At 45.3% G+C, this 18,380-nt stretch overlaps 1 protein-coding gene across 1 annotated transcript in view; it reads right to left on the reverse strand.

The window, feature by feature from the left end:
* ADCY5 (adenylate cyclase 5) overlaps positions 1 to 18,380 on the reverse strand; it is a 951,006-nt gene that overhangs the window by 394,455 nt on the left and 538,171 nt on the right. The window contains exon 5 of the mRNA XM_078682034.1: positions 3,224 to 3,365. Within this exon, the coding sequence (XP_078538160.1) occupies positions 3,224 to 3,365 (142 nt within the window). The remainder of the gene's footprint in view (positions 1 to 3,223; positions 3,366 to 18,380) is intronic.

The raw sequence follows: 18,380 nt of genomic DNA on the forward strand, positions 1-18,380 counted from the left end.
AGAAATTTTAGGGTTCAGGGTTGGTAGGGCTTTTTGGGTGGAAAGTATAATTTTTTGGGTGGGTGGGTAGTGGTTTTTGGGTGCTAAGTATACATTTAGAATGGGTAGTGATTGAGGGGTTGTTGGATTTATATATATGGTTTTATATATATTTCAACAGACATCATTGTGTGTGGAATATATAAAAAATATATAAAAGTGAGTTAGTTTTGTTTTACATGTATTTTTATGCATTACCATGCATGCCATTACTAAAAATGATAAGTATTTTAGAGGGAAATATAAAGCTATAATTTAGGCATAAACTGCGTTTACATTTACCTGTAAAATACTTATATTTTCATTCACAACTTTAAACACCATATGGTTGTACAAAACATGCTCTTATGACAAAATTAATTGTCAAGGCATGCGTTGAAAAGCTATATGCGTGGTTAAAGTTGACGTTGTAATTGTAACGCGTTATTGCAACCGCATTGTAAAGGCATGCCATGTAATGGCATGCTTTGTGGAGACATAGAACCGTCCTTAAGACCAGGACCATCGCTCTAAAGGAGCAGCTTCCCAATCTTACTCTTTTGGATCATGTAACAAGAGCCAAATTCAAGTCAGAGGAGCTGAGGGCCCTTGTAGTTATATACGGCTGAACCAAGGAAGTCAGACTAGGTGCTCACTGCTTGTTCATAATCCGATGAGCTATGCACAAAGCTTTGAATTGAGTACGTTTCTCAATCAGAAGCCAGTGAATGTTTCAGAGAAGCGTAGAGACAAAGCAGAATATCGGCAGATGGAAAAGAAGTCTAACAGCCACGTTCAGGCAACTTACAGCCTGTTACAGATTTTTTGGCACCCAGGTAAAGAATGTTTCAATAGTTCATTTGTAGGATGATTAAAGACTGTACAATCGTTTCCCGGATACGGAAATGGGAAAAGCCAATAATCAATTAATTTCAGGCTTCTGCCGGTAGCAAAACACGTGCTCACTAGTTATGTTATGTTATGTTATTCTGGCTTATATAGCGTACAAATGCTCCAGCAAAGGGGCGTCCCGGCACTACCAGCATCAGAAAACGGGCCTAAACACCAGAACTGAAAATACAGAATAATAGAAAAAGGGATCAAGAAGATTAAATTGAAGGAATAAGGAAGGTTTTGATAGCTTTCCTGAAGTCCAGCAGACACTCCATTCTACGGATCTGAACAGGCAGGGAGTTCCATAGCTTGGCTGCCAAACAGCGAAAGGACTGGCCCACCGCACGACAGCGTTTCACACCGTGAACAGTAACCAAGTGCTGCCCCTGTGGCTCAAATTAGTGTGTTTTATCAAGCTAGACACCCAGATTCTCTTATTTTGGCTAGGAAGGAGACCCTAACACCTTCAGCCACTAATGATCCCCCCAAACTCAAGTGTGCTTCCCCAGAAGAAGAATCTCTGTTTTATTAGCAATCAACTTCAAGCACTCCACTCTGCAACGGCAGTCCTACAGTTCTGAAAGTTGAGCGCGCTCTCTGTCGATTTCGCTGACAAAGAGACAATAAATTGGATATCATCGGCATACTAAAGCAGAGACATCCCAAAAGACTGAGGTGCAACTAGTGCAAAGTTATGTGAGCCACAGTAGTGGAACGGAAGACGGATCCGCAGCTGAAGCTTGGGTACCAGGTATATATGTATGATTTTCAAAGACAGAATGTTTATTGAAATACTGGACTGTAATGTTTGGTTTCTGTTAAAAAAAAAAGGAGAAGACAATTAAGCAGATAAGACTTATACTTTTAGAAAAAAAGATGCATTGCTTTCTTAAAAATAAATTGTGCCTGGAGAAGGGTGGACAGTTATAGCTGTTCTCTGCAGGTTGCAGCTAACAAAGCCACAGACTGGAATAAATATGTTCCTGTTTTGTTTACATTTCATAAATAGGATGTTCCAAAAACAATGGAAATGATGAATTAACTGTAAGCAAGGTATTCAGGCTGAGACCGGGACGCCCATTGGCTGAAATCTACAATTCACAGCAACGATGTAATTTTAAAGAAAATGGATATTTCATTGGTGCAAAAAATCTCTCTGAAGTATAGACTTTTATATCACAGCATTTTGTGCAATGAGAACTGCCACACATGTACTATATCCCATAAAATGAAAATAAATGTAGTCTTATAACACATTATTTACTGCAACTGTACTCATAAATACATAGTAACAAAATTATTACTACGGTGCAAAGGTCAAATTGCAGTCTATTGCCACAGTAAAGCACACTTCAATGATTAACATTGGCCATCATTTTCATACTTTTGTCTTTCAATGTGCAAAAATGTAATTTAGAAATGTTTTAAAATATATAAATGCTATCCACAGCTTCAGAGCCACCTTTAATAAGGTCATAGGCACTTTGGGTAGTAAACCTGTAGCAATTTTGTAGGTAGGAGCATGGTGGTTTTGTACAGAAAACAGACTAGACACCCAATTACATACACTGATAACCAGTGTGGGGGCAGAGGTGACTGGGTAAAACAGTCAGTGCTTAATTTGTAAAATAAAAAAAAAATAGGTGCCATTGCTCTCGTCAGAAGGCCACTGCAACTTGCACCACACATTGCTCCCACCATGCTGCCAATGATAGTAACGGCACAACTACTAACCATCACACTCTGGTAAATGTGACAATTCATACTATTCCATGATCCCAAAGCTATAAGGGAGGGAGGTAATAGTCATTTTAATGTATATCAAATTAATAATTTACTGTTATTGTGGTCATCTCAGACAGTGCCCCCTTGCGGCAAACTGTCACAAGCGCTGGTGTTGACAATTAAGAGCTGCTGCCAAGCACCAGAAACCACCGCAATTAAGCACTGGTAATAGTATACAACAGAATAGAACAGCATAGAATACTCAGGAGCACCAGAAGTGGCAGTGTATATTTTGCACCGTTTTCTTTTCTTTTTTTCAGTACGGTATGCACTGTGCCACTGAAATTAAGTGGCAATGGAGGACTAAATTGTGCAGCAGGAATGGCTAACTTTTGTGTTTGACATGTGCAAGTTGTGCAGCAGTAATGGATTATGTGACAAATGTGGTAAATTCATAATTATGTGGAAAACGTCGCTGCTGCAGATTTCCTAAATTCCCGTGGGTCCAGATACATATTAGATACTCATAATAAAACCAAAAGTTTGAATGTATTTGGCCAGGTAATTTTGTGTGTTTTCCACTTACCCGTTTCTGGCTGCACTGCACAATCAGGAAGGTTTCAATGTTGTGTTCTTTCAAGTAAGAGTTGCGTTCTCCGCCAAATCCAGGCTCCACTTCGTAGTCTCCATTCAGGTAGTTAAGGGTTGCCTTTGTTATGTGGATTCTCCTTAAAGATACAAAAGAGGGGGGATGTGTTACATTTGGAGCAAAAGATTTCAGATGTGGACTCAGTTTCAAAGAAAAGAAGCATTTGCGTCTTGCCTAGATTTCACAGGCAGGAAATAGCCCTGAGCGGTACAGCTGGAATCCAATTTTTACTAGAAACGTATATGAAAATCTCGTCATAAACACGAATAGCATAGCGTCATACATTGCTACATATATTAGTGCTAAAACGATATTGTTTTAAACAAACATTGGTTAAAGGCAATAGATCTGGCCTTTGCAGCTGATGCAAATATTATTTTCTTTTTTTTAATTTTAATTTCAAATATGTGCCACAAAAAAGAAGAAAACACTCCAAAACAGGCTGGCACCTACAAATGGCGGCTATGTGATTTCAAATAAAGTTTCAAATTATAAAGAAAAATCCATTGCATATAATTTTTAGGTCGAGCCTAGCGGCAACAAGCATGCACAGCTCGCTCTGCGAGGCATGCTGTATTAAGGTATGCTGTGGAAGCCCCGCCCACTCTCTTCCCATATTTTTGATTGGCTGGTGTCATTGTCCTTGGTAAATGCTGGCTTTCGATTCATTTTGAGGCTTGTTAGTCCCTCCTTGTTACCGCTTTGTCGCCCTTTGTAAACTCCCATGGCGACTGGCCCCTTTACTTCGGTTGTTACAGGATACCTGTTATTTAGCATTCTTTTCTTTATTGAGTTTATTGAAAGCAGGCACCCATGTGCTGCCCTCTTTCAATACCAACAAGGACACCCGCTTTCACTTTAACATGGGCGCCTGGTGTTATCATGGGCGGCAAATTCCGTTCCGCCCGCGGAATTTGCATAATTTCGGCAATTACGCGATCCATGGCGGAACGGAACTTTTGAGCAAATATGCAGGGCAGGATTCATTCAGGCGCGATGCTCCTGTCCCAAAAATTAAACTTCAACAGGAAGCACTCACAGATATAAATAAAGCAGGTTCCCGAGCTGCAGCTCAAATTCAGTAACGTATTAATCATCCCAAAAAATGTGTGAGCCCGGTCGAGGCTGGGCAGGTGTGCTTTCTCCCCATATCTACCGTCAAACATTAGCTGTGATGCCTGATGGAGGTCTTTGCATTCATGACTTTCTCGAGCACAATCCCCGTGTAGTTCCTGTGACCAGGAGGCGCTTTTTCCTCATCCGCTGCTCTGATCTGTCTCTGACCTTTTATTAACAAGAGGCATGTGAACTCGCATAGAAGCACTGCCCGTTTGCCCCGCCCCACACACACTAGCGGTATGCAAGTCTTCCCACCCTTGACCCACTATGATGGACAGCTCAATCAAGGGACCCCGGCGCCTTTCGGCACGGTGGCAAACTTACAGACACACATGGTCACTGGAGACAACTCTTCTGGCCCGCAGCTCTAGTGTAGGAAAAGCACTATACATTTACCCAAGGAGGTAGCACTTACTGATGATTAGCCAGTAGAAGGTACTCCCATTGAGTAGAGGTATTTTGCAACACATTGGCACCTTCTTGGATAAAGATGCAGGGCAGGATTCATTCAGGCACGATGCTCCTGTCCCAAAAATTCAACTTCAACAGGAAGCACTTGCAGATATAAATAAAGCAGGTGCCTGAGTTGCAGCTAAAATTCGGTAACACATTAATCAGCCTAAAATATTTGTGAGCTCGGTTGAGGCTAGGCATGTGTGCTTTCTCCCCATATCTACTGTCAAACATTAGCTGTGATGCGTGATGGAGGTCTTTGGATCCATGACTTTCTCAAGCGCAATCCCAGTGTAGTTCCTGTGACCAGGAGGTTCTTTCTCCTCATCAGCTGCTCTGGTCGGACTCTGGCCTTTTATTAACAAGAGGCATGTGAACTCACATAGAAGCCCTGCTCGTTAGGCCTCACCCCACACACACTAGCGGTATGCAAGTCTTCCCGCCCTTTACCCACTATGATGGACAGCTCACTCAAGGGACCACGGCCCCTTTCAGCGCGGTGGCAAAGTGTCAAGGGCACTAGGCAGAAGACAAAAAAAATCTCTGCGAGCACGTGGAATACTGCATGCTCGCAGAGATTTTTTGCCATTTTGTGGAACTTTGTGTAGCGCAGCTATGCAAATCCCGCCCTCCCCCACCCCGTCCCTGATTAATCTCGCTCTTGTGTCAGTGAAGCAAGTTCTGCTGCTTTGACAGAGAAGCAAGTATGGTTGCGCAATCATGGTATCGTTGTCACATTTACTTTGATGAGATGTGGGTTTCATGACATTTAGTAACGGTGGGACCACCTTCTTCACCAGAAAAGCGGCCACTCTTGTTGTTTATCCGAGCCGTGTTGCAAGGGCACGCCTGGCCCAAGTAAGTGGGAGCTAGTTTCGGAGCTACCTGTACCCGGATATACTCGTGTCCGCTCAGTCATGTTGGAGCTCCTGACACCCTGCTTGCACTGCTTGGCACTAGCCGAGATGGTAGGAGGAGCCACGTTCCATTCAACAAAAGAGCGCAAGCCTGGTGCGCGGAGTTATTGTTTTTTACCGACATTACAACAGTGTCATAACCATTTTGTGGCTACGGCTTGTTTTTGCTTTTTTTTCCAGGTTCTCTGGTGGGAAATGTTGACAGAAACTTGTACTTGCTCTCAAAAGCAGTGTAAAGTGGCATGTCCAGTGAGGCGTCTTACAGTCTGCGGCAATTTCCTTTCTATTACGGTACTTTGTTACTACCTCCAGTGTATGTCTTCAACCAAGGTGAGGAACTCCAGAAGAGAACAGATTATGTTGTTGCCCGAGGCCACCGCAGGGGGACATAAGGAGGGCGGCACCCTTAGTGGCATTGGGCTCCCCTCTTGCCCCATCTCCTTCCACTCCTCCCTGTCCCTGTGGGAGGGTGGGGTTAGCAGCCTGACTGGCCAGCTTGCTGTGACATCGCGTCTGGGGCTGCCGGGGGGCAGGGTTATGGGGTACTTAAGTCCCCATCGCCATCTTCCCTGCCTCTTTGCTGCCCAGGACGCGCTGCGGCCAGTGTCCCTGCCTCTTTGCTGCCCAGGACGCGCCGCAGTCAGTGTCAGGATTTCACGCCATCTCCCTCCCTACCGCTTACCCGGCGTGTGAGCTTTGGGGGGTTATGGTTTGAACAAATAAATGTTTTCTTAATCGTTGCAGGCGGAGTTACAGGGCGATCTGGAAGCAGAGGGGACGGAATTTACCTCAGCGTGGCACATAGGGGTGCCAGAGCCTAACACCCGGGGACCTCATGGGAGGTTCCTGGAACCGATGTCGGCGCCCCATTAGTCCTTCGGGCGGTTGCGGGCCTGAGCAACCGGAGGTTTGCCTAGCTACGCTCCCCCCTATGGTCAGGTGATTCCGCAAGGAGCACCGGAAGGGGCAGCATGGAGGTGGTTCACCACGGTGCGGCCCGGCTCTTCAGGCAGGCGGGTGGCGAGAATGCTGCCTGCCCTTGGATCGCCCGTAAGATAACCCAAAAGTATTACATATGTTGTATATAATAAAACCTGCAGCAGCTTTTCCAAGTTAACTTTGTGTGACGTGTGTTATTTGGGGGAAGCATGCTACCGGGGTGGGGGGGCTTGTTGCCATGATGTCACTATGGCTCTGATACATTTACATTGCAGCTGTAGCCATTTACCCTCCTCCCCGGCTGAAGCACCAAGACACACAGCTCCAGATTGTAAACAAAGTTAGCCGGCTAGGCTGTCAGCTTTGAGACGCACTCTCAGGCACTGTTGAAATCTAGCTCTCAGGAGAGTCACCTTAGAATTGATACCTTTCGAAGAGAGACAATACTGGTCAGCGGTTGCTGTTAAAAAAGTCTGTAAAGGCCTAGAGCTGATACTAAACAGAACTGGAAACAAAATATTATTTATTCATTTGAAACGTGCCATTTATGTAATTGTTTACTTTGAGTATTATTCATGAATCACCTCTGGAATACCTCTTAAAAGTGCTTAAGTGCTCAGAGATAAAAGTAGGTATGTGGTGCGCTCTCTTTGGAGAACTTCCGGTAATACAAACAGATTTGCAGTGTCCTGGGGACACGTCGCAGTGCAGCCTCTCTGCCAGAGGGTTGACCCTACAGTTACAGACACCCATCCCTCAAAGGTGATCAGCCGCATGTGCCCTCAGTCCAGGTACTGCCAGGTTTGTGTGTCTGCTTGGTTCCTCAGCCATTGCCCACAACACTTGAGTGCTAGCGAGGTAGCTGATTCCCAGCCTGTCACCCTGCTTTTGGTGAAACAGGCTCAGAGCACTGGACCATCATTGAATGTCACTCATAATTGTGCTGAAATTATGAAAATGTCACACATAGCAATTGGAAACCTTGGCAGCTATGTGGAAGCCTTGCAGCCCCTGGTGAATGATTCTAGGTTATTTTGTTTTCGTTCAGGCCTGTGCGCATCCAGAGGCGCCACCGGGAACTCGGGCATGCCCCAAATATGGTGGTTGTGCCGGTCCTGAGATGTTTCTCCTGCAGGGGGCGGGGTTGAAAGCAAAGAATCGCCACACTCGGTTGTCCAGCGAGGTTAGGCAGGATATGCGCATTTGGATGGCATTGCTGCGTGATTTCAATGGCACAGTTGTGTGGCCCTGCTAGGTCCAGCCCAGACCTTGGTCTCATGACAGACGCTGCCGGGAGGGAGGGTTTTGGTGCCATTCTAGGTCCACAATGGGCAGTGCAACGTTGGCCCAGTTGGTGGGTTGACACCGGTGTAACAAGTAACATTTCATTTCTGGAACTATTCCCCATTTTGGTGGCCTTAACTATTTGGCCACTCCACTTTCGTGATCAATCAGTGGTTTTCTGGTCCGATAACATGGCAGTGGGTAAATGCATTAACCAGCAATCTGCTAATTGCAAGATGATGCTTCGCTTGTTGAAAGAGATAGTGCTGCAATGCATGAGATTAAATGTGATATTTAGGGCCAAGCATGTCCCGGGAATACTAAATCATGTTGCTGGCGCATTGTCTTGTTTCAAGATGCAGGTTTTCAGGGCCTATCCCCCAGAAGCAGCGGACAGTCCCACACCTTTTCCAGAGCAGCTGTGGCAACTTGGTGTCCCAACCTATCGGACCTCCTGGCAGCTAGCCTAGCACCCAGGACTAGGCGGGCCTATGAGGGGGCCTTTACCATCTACTGCAATTTTCAAGGGGAGGGCTGGGAAGGGGCATGGCAAGAACCAACGTTAGTCATATAATTCATGAAGGAGTTAAGGGATGAGGGGCGTTCTGTGGCATGCTCAAGACACCACATGGAGACAATAGCCTTTTTTTGCAAAGATTCAAGGACATTGGGACCCCACAAGCTCTTTTCTGGTACAGAGGGCACTGAGGGGGTGGCAACACCTGCAAGGTTCCCAGACAGATGTCAGGCACCGGATTAGCATACATTTCCTGTCAGCACTCATGGAGGCAGTAGGGAAAGTATGTAGTTCCACTGGGGGGAGGTCCAGCTGTTTAGGTCTGCTTTTTCCCTCGCCTGCTATGGTGCTTTCAGGGTAGGGGAATTGGTGGCATGCAACAAGCATGATTGGCAGGGGGGATGCAATTTGCCCATGTTCATCTGCTGGCGTGATCTGTACCCTTATCAATTCCCAGGTCTAAGATGGATCAGAACGGAAATGGGGAACATGTTGCACAGGGCCAATGAAAACGCATGATGTCCAGTGGGCAACCTAGAGGTTTATCTGGCCGACAGGCCATGAGGCACAGGAGGGCCATTACTCTACACCAGGATGAGACCACCATCCCAAAATTCCTATTTGGCAGAGTATTGACATTGGCCTTGCAGGCGGCAGGTCTAGATGCATCTACATTTGGTACACATTGTTTCAGGATCGGGCAGCCACTGAAGCCACGGCTCGGGGACTGCACAGACATGAAGTTCAGAGAATAGGGCATTGGTCTTCTGACTTTTACAAACGTTATGTGTGTTTACACTTGCTCTAAGTATTGGAGGCTAATGTTTGGTTTTGTTTCAATCTCTCGCAGTTTTCACGTCCTGTGCTGCAGGAGGGGAATTAGCCGGCATCCACTGGTCATCCAAGCATCGCCCATTCCAGATATCCACCTGGGGGCCAGGCCAGAAGGACGTTTGAATCATAGGCCAGTCATATGTCAGCAGGTTGAAACAACATTTTTTCACAGGAAATTTCACGGACAGGGCCCACCAGGCAGGTTTCAAGGTGGCACTGCATGGACAAGAAGATCTGGGATTGTCCCAATTTCATGTTTTTTGTGCTTTGTTAGTTAGGGCTCAGGTGGCACCCGCCATGGTAATAATGCATTTGGGAGGTAATGACCTGGTGCACCTGGGTAGGAAAGGTGTAATGGAAGCACTGATAACGGAAATGGGTTGGTTGGCCAAGCACTGCCCTCAATCAGTGTTGGTTTTGTCTCACATGATCCCCAGGTTCCCATGGCGGGGAGGGGGAGTCAGCCTGGGCATTGAATCAATCTGTGAAGAGAATTAATAACAGAATTGATAGGCTCTTTCGGTCTCCCAGACTACAGACGAATGCGCATGGGTGCATCAGGGGTGGGAAGCGTTTCTTTCTCCAGGATGGGGTCCACCTCTAAAAGCTGGGCAATGAGTATTTCATGGAAAATGTGCTAGCCTGGATGTTAAGGGCAAGGGACAAGGCATGACCTTATATCAGCAGGCAGAAATGGTTGGCCAGATGTTATGTTCTGTTCATTTATTTTTCTAATGCGCACAGCTACCCGACAAGGGTTTTCCAGCGCAGGCCCTGAAAGACACTTGGGGTACAAATACTCTTTCCGCCTCACATCAGGTAAAGAGTTCCACAGGGTTGGGCCAAGATAGGAGAAGACACGACCTCCCATTCTCACCAATTTAATCCTGGGAATTTCGAATTTCTCTTCCGTGGAGAAACGTAACAGACGGGCGTGATGATAGGGACGTACCAGCTCTTGCAAGTATTTGGGTGCAGAGCCTTTCTTGATTCTAAACATATAGCACAGGGCTTTGAATTTTGTGCGATTTTCCACCCTGAGCCAATGCAATTCTTTCAGGGCATTAGACATGCTGGACATTCTAGGAAGTCTGTACAGCAATCTGGCTGCAGAATTCGGCACCACCTGAAGCTTGCGCAGCACGTCCCTGTTTGCACTCTAAAAAGGACGTTTCCATAGTCCAGGCGAGATGTTACAAGTGCCTGGACTACCGTCCTTTGGGTAGCAACAGGGAGCATCCAAATGATTTTCTTTAACCATTTGAGGATGGTAAAACAGGTGGCTGCAGTTTGTACTGCCTGTGGTTTCATTGACAATTTATTGTCGATAATGAAGCCAAGATTGCGGACCTGAGAGGAGGGCATAGGTAAATGCCCCATTTCAACGGGCCAATGTTGAGGGCCCCAATGGTCTGTATTTTTACCAAAAATGAGAACCTCCGTCTTTCCCCATTCAGCTTGGGCAGATAAAATTGCTTCCACGTTGCAATATTACGCAAGCCCGATTGCAGGGTAGAAGGACCCGATCTCTTGTCAGCCGATAAGGAAAAGATGATCTGAGTGTCATCCGCGTACGAGAAAAGCGCCAGCCCTGCTTCTTCAGCGATCACTGCCAAAGGTTGCACATAGATGTTGAAAAGAAACAGGCTTAAAATTGAGCCCTGTGGCACCCCATAAGGGGAAGAATAGGACTTTGAGGCGGCCCTGGAGGAGAAGACCTGGAATGTTCACTCAGATAAAAAAAGAGGACAGCCAGCCAAATGCCGATCCAGAAATGCCCAGAGCATGTCTGGAGACTTAATTAATACGGTATGAGAAATCGTATCAAATGCGGCGCTTAGATCTAATAATATGAGGGCCACTGTATCGCCTGCATCCAAACGCTGGTGTAACATTTACATGACGCCCAACAGGGTAGTCTCAGTTGAGAACCCTGCTCTAAAGCCCGACTGGGAGGAGTGCAAAAAATTAGAGGATTCCACAAGCGTAGACAGTTGTGTGTTCACGTGTTTTTCCAAGACTTTGGAAAACACCGGGAGTAGGCAAATAGGCCTACAATTAGTCGGCTTAGCAGGATCCGCATTTAACTTTTTCTGCAAAGGCATAACCATCACATGTTTCCAGACAGATGGCCTCACTGCCTCGCTAAGAGGCATTAACTAGCTCCATAACAACTCTCAAAGCGGGCTGTTCCATTTGCAGGAGCATCGAAGCCGGGAGAGGGTCGCAGGGAGAGCCTGATTTGATACTCGCCAGGATTTTTATAAAAGAACCAATATCCAGCGGTAACCACTTCTCAAATTTAAGCAGAGGTTCAGCTTCCACAGTGGGTACAGAAGCATGACTAGGCAGAGCCGGGAACGCCACACTGGTTCCCCCTAATGTCAGGTAAATTTGTTCTACTTTATTTATGAAGAAGTTAGCGAGAGTGTTACATTGCAGTTCATCAAGAACAGGCGGGCTAGGTTGAGTACCTGAGCCAGCTAACTTCTTAAACATAGAAAATAGAGTACGAGGACAATTCTTTGCCCCCAAAATAGTGGAAGAGACATAATCGGCTTTTACATAAAGCATGATATTTTTTCAGCGTAGCTTTATAAATACTTTTGGATTCGGAGGAATAATTCCTTCTCCAATTTCTTTCCATGGCTTTACCCTATTTTTTTTCAGATTTCAACTGCTCTGTAAACCAGGGGGCAGGAGGACGGTAAATATTACATTTTTTCACAGAAGGTGGGAGGCATGCATTAGATGCAGTGGCAATCCAATTATAAATACTGTCCAAACAAGAAGAAGAAAGTGATATAGAATTAAGACAAGGGACATTGCTTGACAATAATTGGTTACATTTTTCTATGTCCAGTTTCCCCAGTTCCTGGACCGGACCGATATACCAGGTGACAATGGGGCCAATTTTGGTGGGGTTATGTATTGAAACTTAACCGCAAAGTGATCGAACCAACATAAAGGCAGTGCAGGAAGACAATTGATAGTGGACAAATTAGAGAAAATAGGGTCCAATAAATGACCAGCTATGTGTGTAGGACCTTTATTACAGAGAGGTAGATTTAACACAGAAAAATCTGCAATCAGTGCCTTACTTGCAGAACATTCATTACTTTCAAAATGAAGGTCAACTATACTGGCCTGTGGCGGTATGGTCATGATAGATTAGTCAAGTTTTTTCATCTCTTAGTAGGCATCCCTTCATTAAGGGGGACGCCAGAGGGCGGACACTGGTCTCTCACCACACTCCAGGCGGCGTTTACGGCCAGTAGGCTGAAGGTTGCGGGGTATAGAGTTCCGCTTCCGGCAGGCCCTTGAGCCACTACCCCGCACAGGCGCATGGGCGCCAAGTTTGCTATAACAGCAATCCCTTGGAGGTAGTATTCGGGAGCATAGGGGGTGCCCGAGGGAAGGAATCCCATTGGCAACCGGGCCTCCTGCGCAAGGTCACTCCAGTAAGAAGGGGGACTTAACAAGTAATTGGGACCAGTCATGGCCTTGCACGTAGGCTCATCCGGGATACGCAGAAAAACAAAATTGAACACATTCCAGTTTTAAATTAGGTACGGCTATGTATTAGAGACGTGTTAAGGTTAGCCATTAAGATTTGTAAATACATTGCATGCGAAAATTTGGCAAATCCTGGCCATATCCAGAGGCACCACCGGGAACTCGGGCACTCCGCAAATATGTTGTTGTGCCTGTCCCCGGAACGTTTCTCCTGTGGGTGGCAGGATTAGCGGCCGATGACGCATACGCTCCCACCCCTCCTGGGCGATGATTGGTCCCCAGATGAATGCCCTGGAAGTAGAACAAGTACTTCTGGGGGAAAGTAGGCAGAACAGTTCCCGATCTGGCCGGGACTTGTTAGATCCGGAATTCTTGGTCGCTGGCCAGTTCTCTTCCTCACCGCTCGGCTTTTGCGGGACATCTACAAGCCTCCGTCCATATGACAGAGGTTTTCTCTTTCAGGATTCGAATTCTGTTGTTTTTTTTCTTTTTAGGTATGCAATGTGTTATCATGTATTGTCATTTTATATGTTTCTATTACAGGGCGAAATTTTTCTGCTTGTCATATTTTTTATGTTGATGTATCCTTGGTCAGCGGTAAGGTCATGATTGGTGGGTAAAGTTTTTTCATCTCTTAGTAGGCATCCCTTTATTAATGGGGATGCCTGGGGGGATACTGGTCTCTCATAACACTCCAGGGGGTGTTTACGGCCGGTAGGCTGAAGGGTGCGGGGTAGGGAGCTCCGCTTCCAGCAGCCCCTTGGGCCAATCCCTGCACAGGCGCAAGGGCGCCAAGTTTGCCATCACTGCAGTCCCCGGGAGGTAGTATTCGAGGGCGTATGGGGTGCCCGAGGGAAGGAATCTCATGGGCTACTGGGCCTCCTGTGCAAGGTCACTCCAGTAAGAAGGGGAACCTAACAAGTAATTGGGACCAGTCATGACCTTGCACATAGGCTCATCCGGGATACGCAGAAAAATAAAATTTTACATATTCCAGTTTTAAGTTAGGTATGGCTATGTATTAGAGACGTGTTAAGGTTAGCCATAAAGATGTGTAAATATGTTATATATGAAAATGTACCAAGTACTGAATATGTGTGGATTTTTCTGCTTATTATAACTGTTTAAAAAAATTATGAATTTTAATGTTATAAAATACGACTGGGGTTATTACGACCCTTAATCCAAGATTCTGTGTTGGATGTTTATTTATTCGTTGTTGCCTCGGGGGAAAGAGGAAGACTGAAATACCCCGGGTTTTTGGAAGGGAGGTTGGGATCAACATGATGGTAGGGGACTCGGCAAAACCTGGCCATATCCAGAGGCGTCACCGGGAACTCGGGCACTCCGCAAATATGGCGTTGTGCCGGTCCCCGGGATGTTTCTCCTGTGGGAGGCGGGATTAGCAGCCGATGACGCATACGCTCCCACCCCTCGTGAGCGATGATTGGTCCCCAGATGAATGCCCTGGAACTAGAACAAGAACTTCTGGGGGAACGTAGGCAGAACAGGTCCCGATCCGGCCGGGACTTGTTAGATCCGGAATTCTTGGTCGGTGCTCCTTTAAAAGGAGCACTAAGCAGCGGCACGTTCTCTTCCTCACCTCTCGGCTTTTGCGGGACATCTACAAGCCTCCGTCCATATGACAGAGGTTTTCCACTTAACCCTTTGTTTGCTTTTCTGCACCCACCATCCACTAAGGCAGTAATTTGTAGGAATGTCATTTGTAGGCTTGGGATAACAGTTTTCTCTTCCAGGATTCGAATTCTGTTGTTTTTTTTCTTTTTAGGTAAGCAATGTGTTATCATGTATTGTCATTTTATATGTGTCTATTACAGTGCGACATTTTTCTGCTTGTCATATTTTTTATGTTGTAGTATCCTTGGTCAGCAGTAAGGTCATGATTGGTCGGTCAAGTTTTTTCATCTCTTAGTAGGCATCACTTTATTAATGGGGACGCCTGGGAGGGGATACTGGTCTCTCTTCACACTCCAGGGGGTGTTAACAGCCGGTAGGCTGAAATGTGCGGGGTAGGGAGTTCCGGCAGCCCCTTGGGCCAATCCCTGCACAGGCGCAGGGGCGCCAAGTTTGCCATCACTGCAGTCCCTGGGAGGTAGTATTCGAGGGCATATGGGGTGCCCGAGGGAAGGAATCTCATGGGCAACCGGGCCTCCTGCGCAAGGTCACTCCAGTAAGAAGGGGGAACTAACAAGTAATTGGGACCAGTCATGACCTTGCACATAGGCTCATCCGGGATACGCAAAAAAAAAAAATTGTACATATTCCAGTTTTAAGTTAGGTATGGCTATGTATTAGAGACGTGTTAAGGTTAGCCATAAAGATGTGTAAATACGCTATATATGAACATTTACCAAGTACTGAATATGTGTGGATTTTTCTGCGTATTATAACTGTTTAAAAAAATTATGAATTTTAATGTAATAAAATACGACTGGGGTTATTATGACCCCTATTCCAAGATTCTGTGTTGGATGTTCATTTATTCGCTGTTGCCTCGGGGGAAAGAGGGAGACTGAAATACCCCATATTTTTGGAAGGGAGGTTGAAGTCAACATGATAGGAGGGGACTCGGCAATGCCAGGCCATATGGCTCTCATGCTCCTGTCCCCACCTCCCCCCCCTAACAACTTAATGACTGTCAGTGAAGCTACTGGCCACCCTTCAGTCATGTTGTTCACACCCAGGGAACCGAGAAGCCCCATGCACATTATACTGCTTACAAACTGTCTTGATCGATAAAACAAACTTCGCCTGCCCACACTACCTCTTCGTCAGCAGCCAAAGAGAGCCTTTCTGCAGCTCTGGGAACAGCAGCCATTCTGGGACCACAATAATGAAGAGGTCGGTAAAAAATGATCATATCCCAAAGAGCAGCACTGAGCTAAATGCATGCTGCAAAGATCAGTTGCTTTGCACCAGTTTCAAGAGTTTCTTGTTCTTCAAATGGGTGACATTTCTGGTATTTCTGTTTCCCTCATCGTCATTGCTTGATTTTGCTCGAGAGTAAGTGACACTCGAAGTCATTGAAATGTGACTCATGATTACACTGAAATTATGAAAATGTTCCACATAGCAATCGAAAACCTAGGCAGCTATTCGTCACTGGATTTCGTATTATTTTTAACCGACCTGACCAACACATATAAACACCAGCAGGATGTGGGGGGTAAGTAGGTTAAAAGGAGAGGGGCGCCCGCAACTGCTTGTTTTAGTTGTGTTGGCATTTCATGTCGCCCACAGTAATACGATCGAATGTTTTAATTTCTGAGCAGCAGTTTCTTCACAAGTGTGCCCGACACATATCTTTTTGGCTTCATCTGCCACCAGCAGAATGATGGAGAACGAGTTCCCATTGGGAATCCTCTTGTTACTTTATTAAGGTCTAATGCTGAAGTTCGCAGCATTGACAACATAATTCCTATTCTTTCACTTCTTTCAGAATCTAAAGAGTATGCGCTTATGAAGTAGTGCTGTTAAAAAAAGTCGTTTGTGCCCCAGAAACTGAAAGGTAGGTCGAGTCTGAAAGGTTTTATGACAATACACATCTCTTTTTGCGGGCACATGTACAATTATTGAGGATGTTCCTGCTGGAGACATGTAATGCGATGTGGGGCTCGGACATGTAACAGATGATTCCATACAATTGATCTCCCTCCTGCCTATACTCAACAAGTCGTTGGCCCTCAGTATGAGATTGACGGTAACAAGTGAGTCCCACAATAACCAGGTCCATTATTGCATGCCATTTTCTGCACTCATCTTAAGGTATTTTGCTTGCACATATATTTTCCTTTTCCAAGTAAAACGTGTAATTGTTGCAGGTGATAATTTTTACCCAAAAAAATGCAGATTGACCCCTCTTTAGCACTCATAATAGGAGAATGATATGCATTTAGAAATATGTGTTATGTTATTCCGAGTGGAATGTGCCAGTTATTGGTATGACCCTATCCGCTCTGGGTTGGCTTGTTCATGACTTCTTATGTGGACATGGTTTATTGTCCTGAATAATTATAAACTGGGCGCTATACATGTCTCAGAGGTCATCAATGTTACATTTCAGAGTAGAGAGGATAAGTCTGCCATTGGCAGGGATGTTGGCAATATGAAATTTAAATGCTGGAATGTGCCACGTAGCAAGCAGTATGACTTTAAATGTTATGGTGTTTGCTAGAAAATGTGTTGTAGGTGTATCTAAGATGTACTTTTGTGTTGTCATCTGGAACTATTTGTTACTGTGTCAGCCGTATTTATTCTTTGGTTGTCTCTTTGGTTTGTTGACCAGCTAATAAGCATGTATATAGCTAATACATAGCCAAAGAGAAAATATATAGGTTTTTTATTTGCCCCCAAAGAAGTGTCAAAACAATAGACACAGCAATCAACAAGCAAAACCTATGCACACTTTCAAAACAAAGATAAAACTAACTGTCACTTTCCATGTGCTGGGAGAAGGGCTGCTCCTTTATCTGTCATTATTCTACACAATGTACACAATTCCATTAGCCTCTATCAATTCTTGTTAAACTTATGACATTCATTTATATGCTAAGGGCTGTCAGGACTGTTTCTCTTTTTCTACTTTCTCTGACTCCCTCCATGATTATGACACCCTGCTTATCTGCTCTAGAACATCTAATAGTTCTGCACTTTTTAAAGAACGTATTCCAAAGAAAAGTGAGATCCTCTTTTTACCTGCTTTGGATTGGGTTTTGCGTGTGTCATTTAAAAATCGTAGCCTGCACATGGCTAATGGTGGGTGTATGTCCCACCTTTTCTGAGAATTTCACTCCCATGGAGTATTGCCGCAGGTACAAGCAGCGAAGTGCACGCAGTCCCTATGTACAGTTCTGACCTGGGAGTGCCTGCTTATTTAAGCTGAAACAATCATCTGCAGTCACACATTGGTGTGTATGGTCACAAATGTGGTTTGAAAAAGAAATGGGACATGTTGGAAGTAAAGATAGTGTTACTGGAAATCAAATCACGGATTAGTCAATTTCCTACAACATTCTCGAGTCTATTAACTACCAGCAGGGAACATGCTGTTTTTGACCAAATTGAAATTTTTGGCCGCATTTCTAACTGATAAAATTAGTAGTGGTGACCTCAGGTGTATTTAAATTTAAACTAAAACTGGCCCGAAACAACAAATATTCACATGGTGATAATCACAAGGCGATAATGATCTGACAAAACTTAGAGGAGCTGGAGAAAAAAAAAGCAACGGCAGAATGGATAGTAGAGAAAATCGTATCCCTCTCAATGCTCCCACCCTCCCCATCACTCCCCTCACCACGACATGCCAGTGCCTCTGAAAAAAGTTGGGTTTGGGCTGAGTGTTTTCATGTCAAGCACATCATGGCACGTGACTGACTCTGTTCCAGCCCCAATGTCCTTGAGGTCCAAAGCGTTTGGAATCTCAACTTGCACCATGTTTACACCAAGGGACTCTATTTCACTCTAGTGACCCACTTCAGTTGTCCACATGTTC

This window comes from Lissotriton helveticus, chromosome 3_1 (genome assembly GCF_964261635.1).
Source record: "Lissotriton helveticus chromosome 3_1, aLisHel1.1, whole genome shotgun sequence".
NCBI lineage: Eukaryota > Metazoa > Chordata > Amphibia > Caudata > Salamandridae > Lissotriton > Lissotriton helveticus.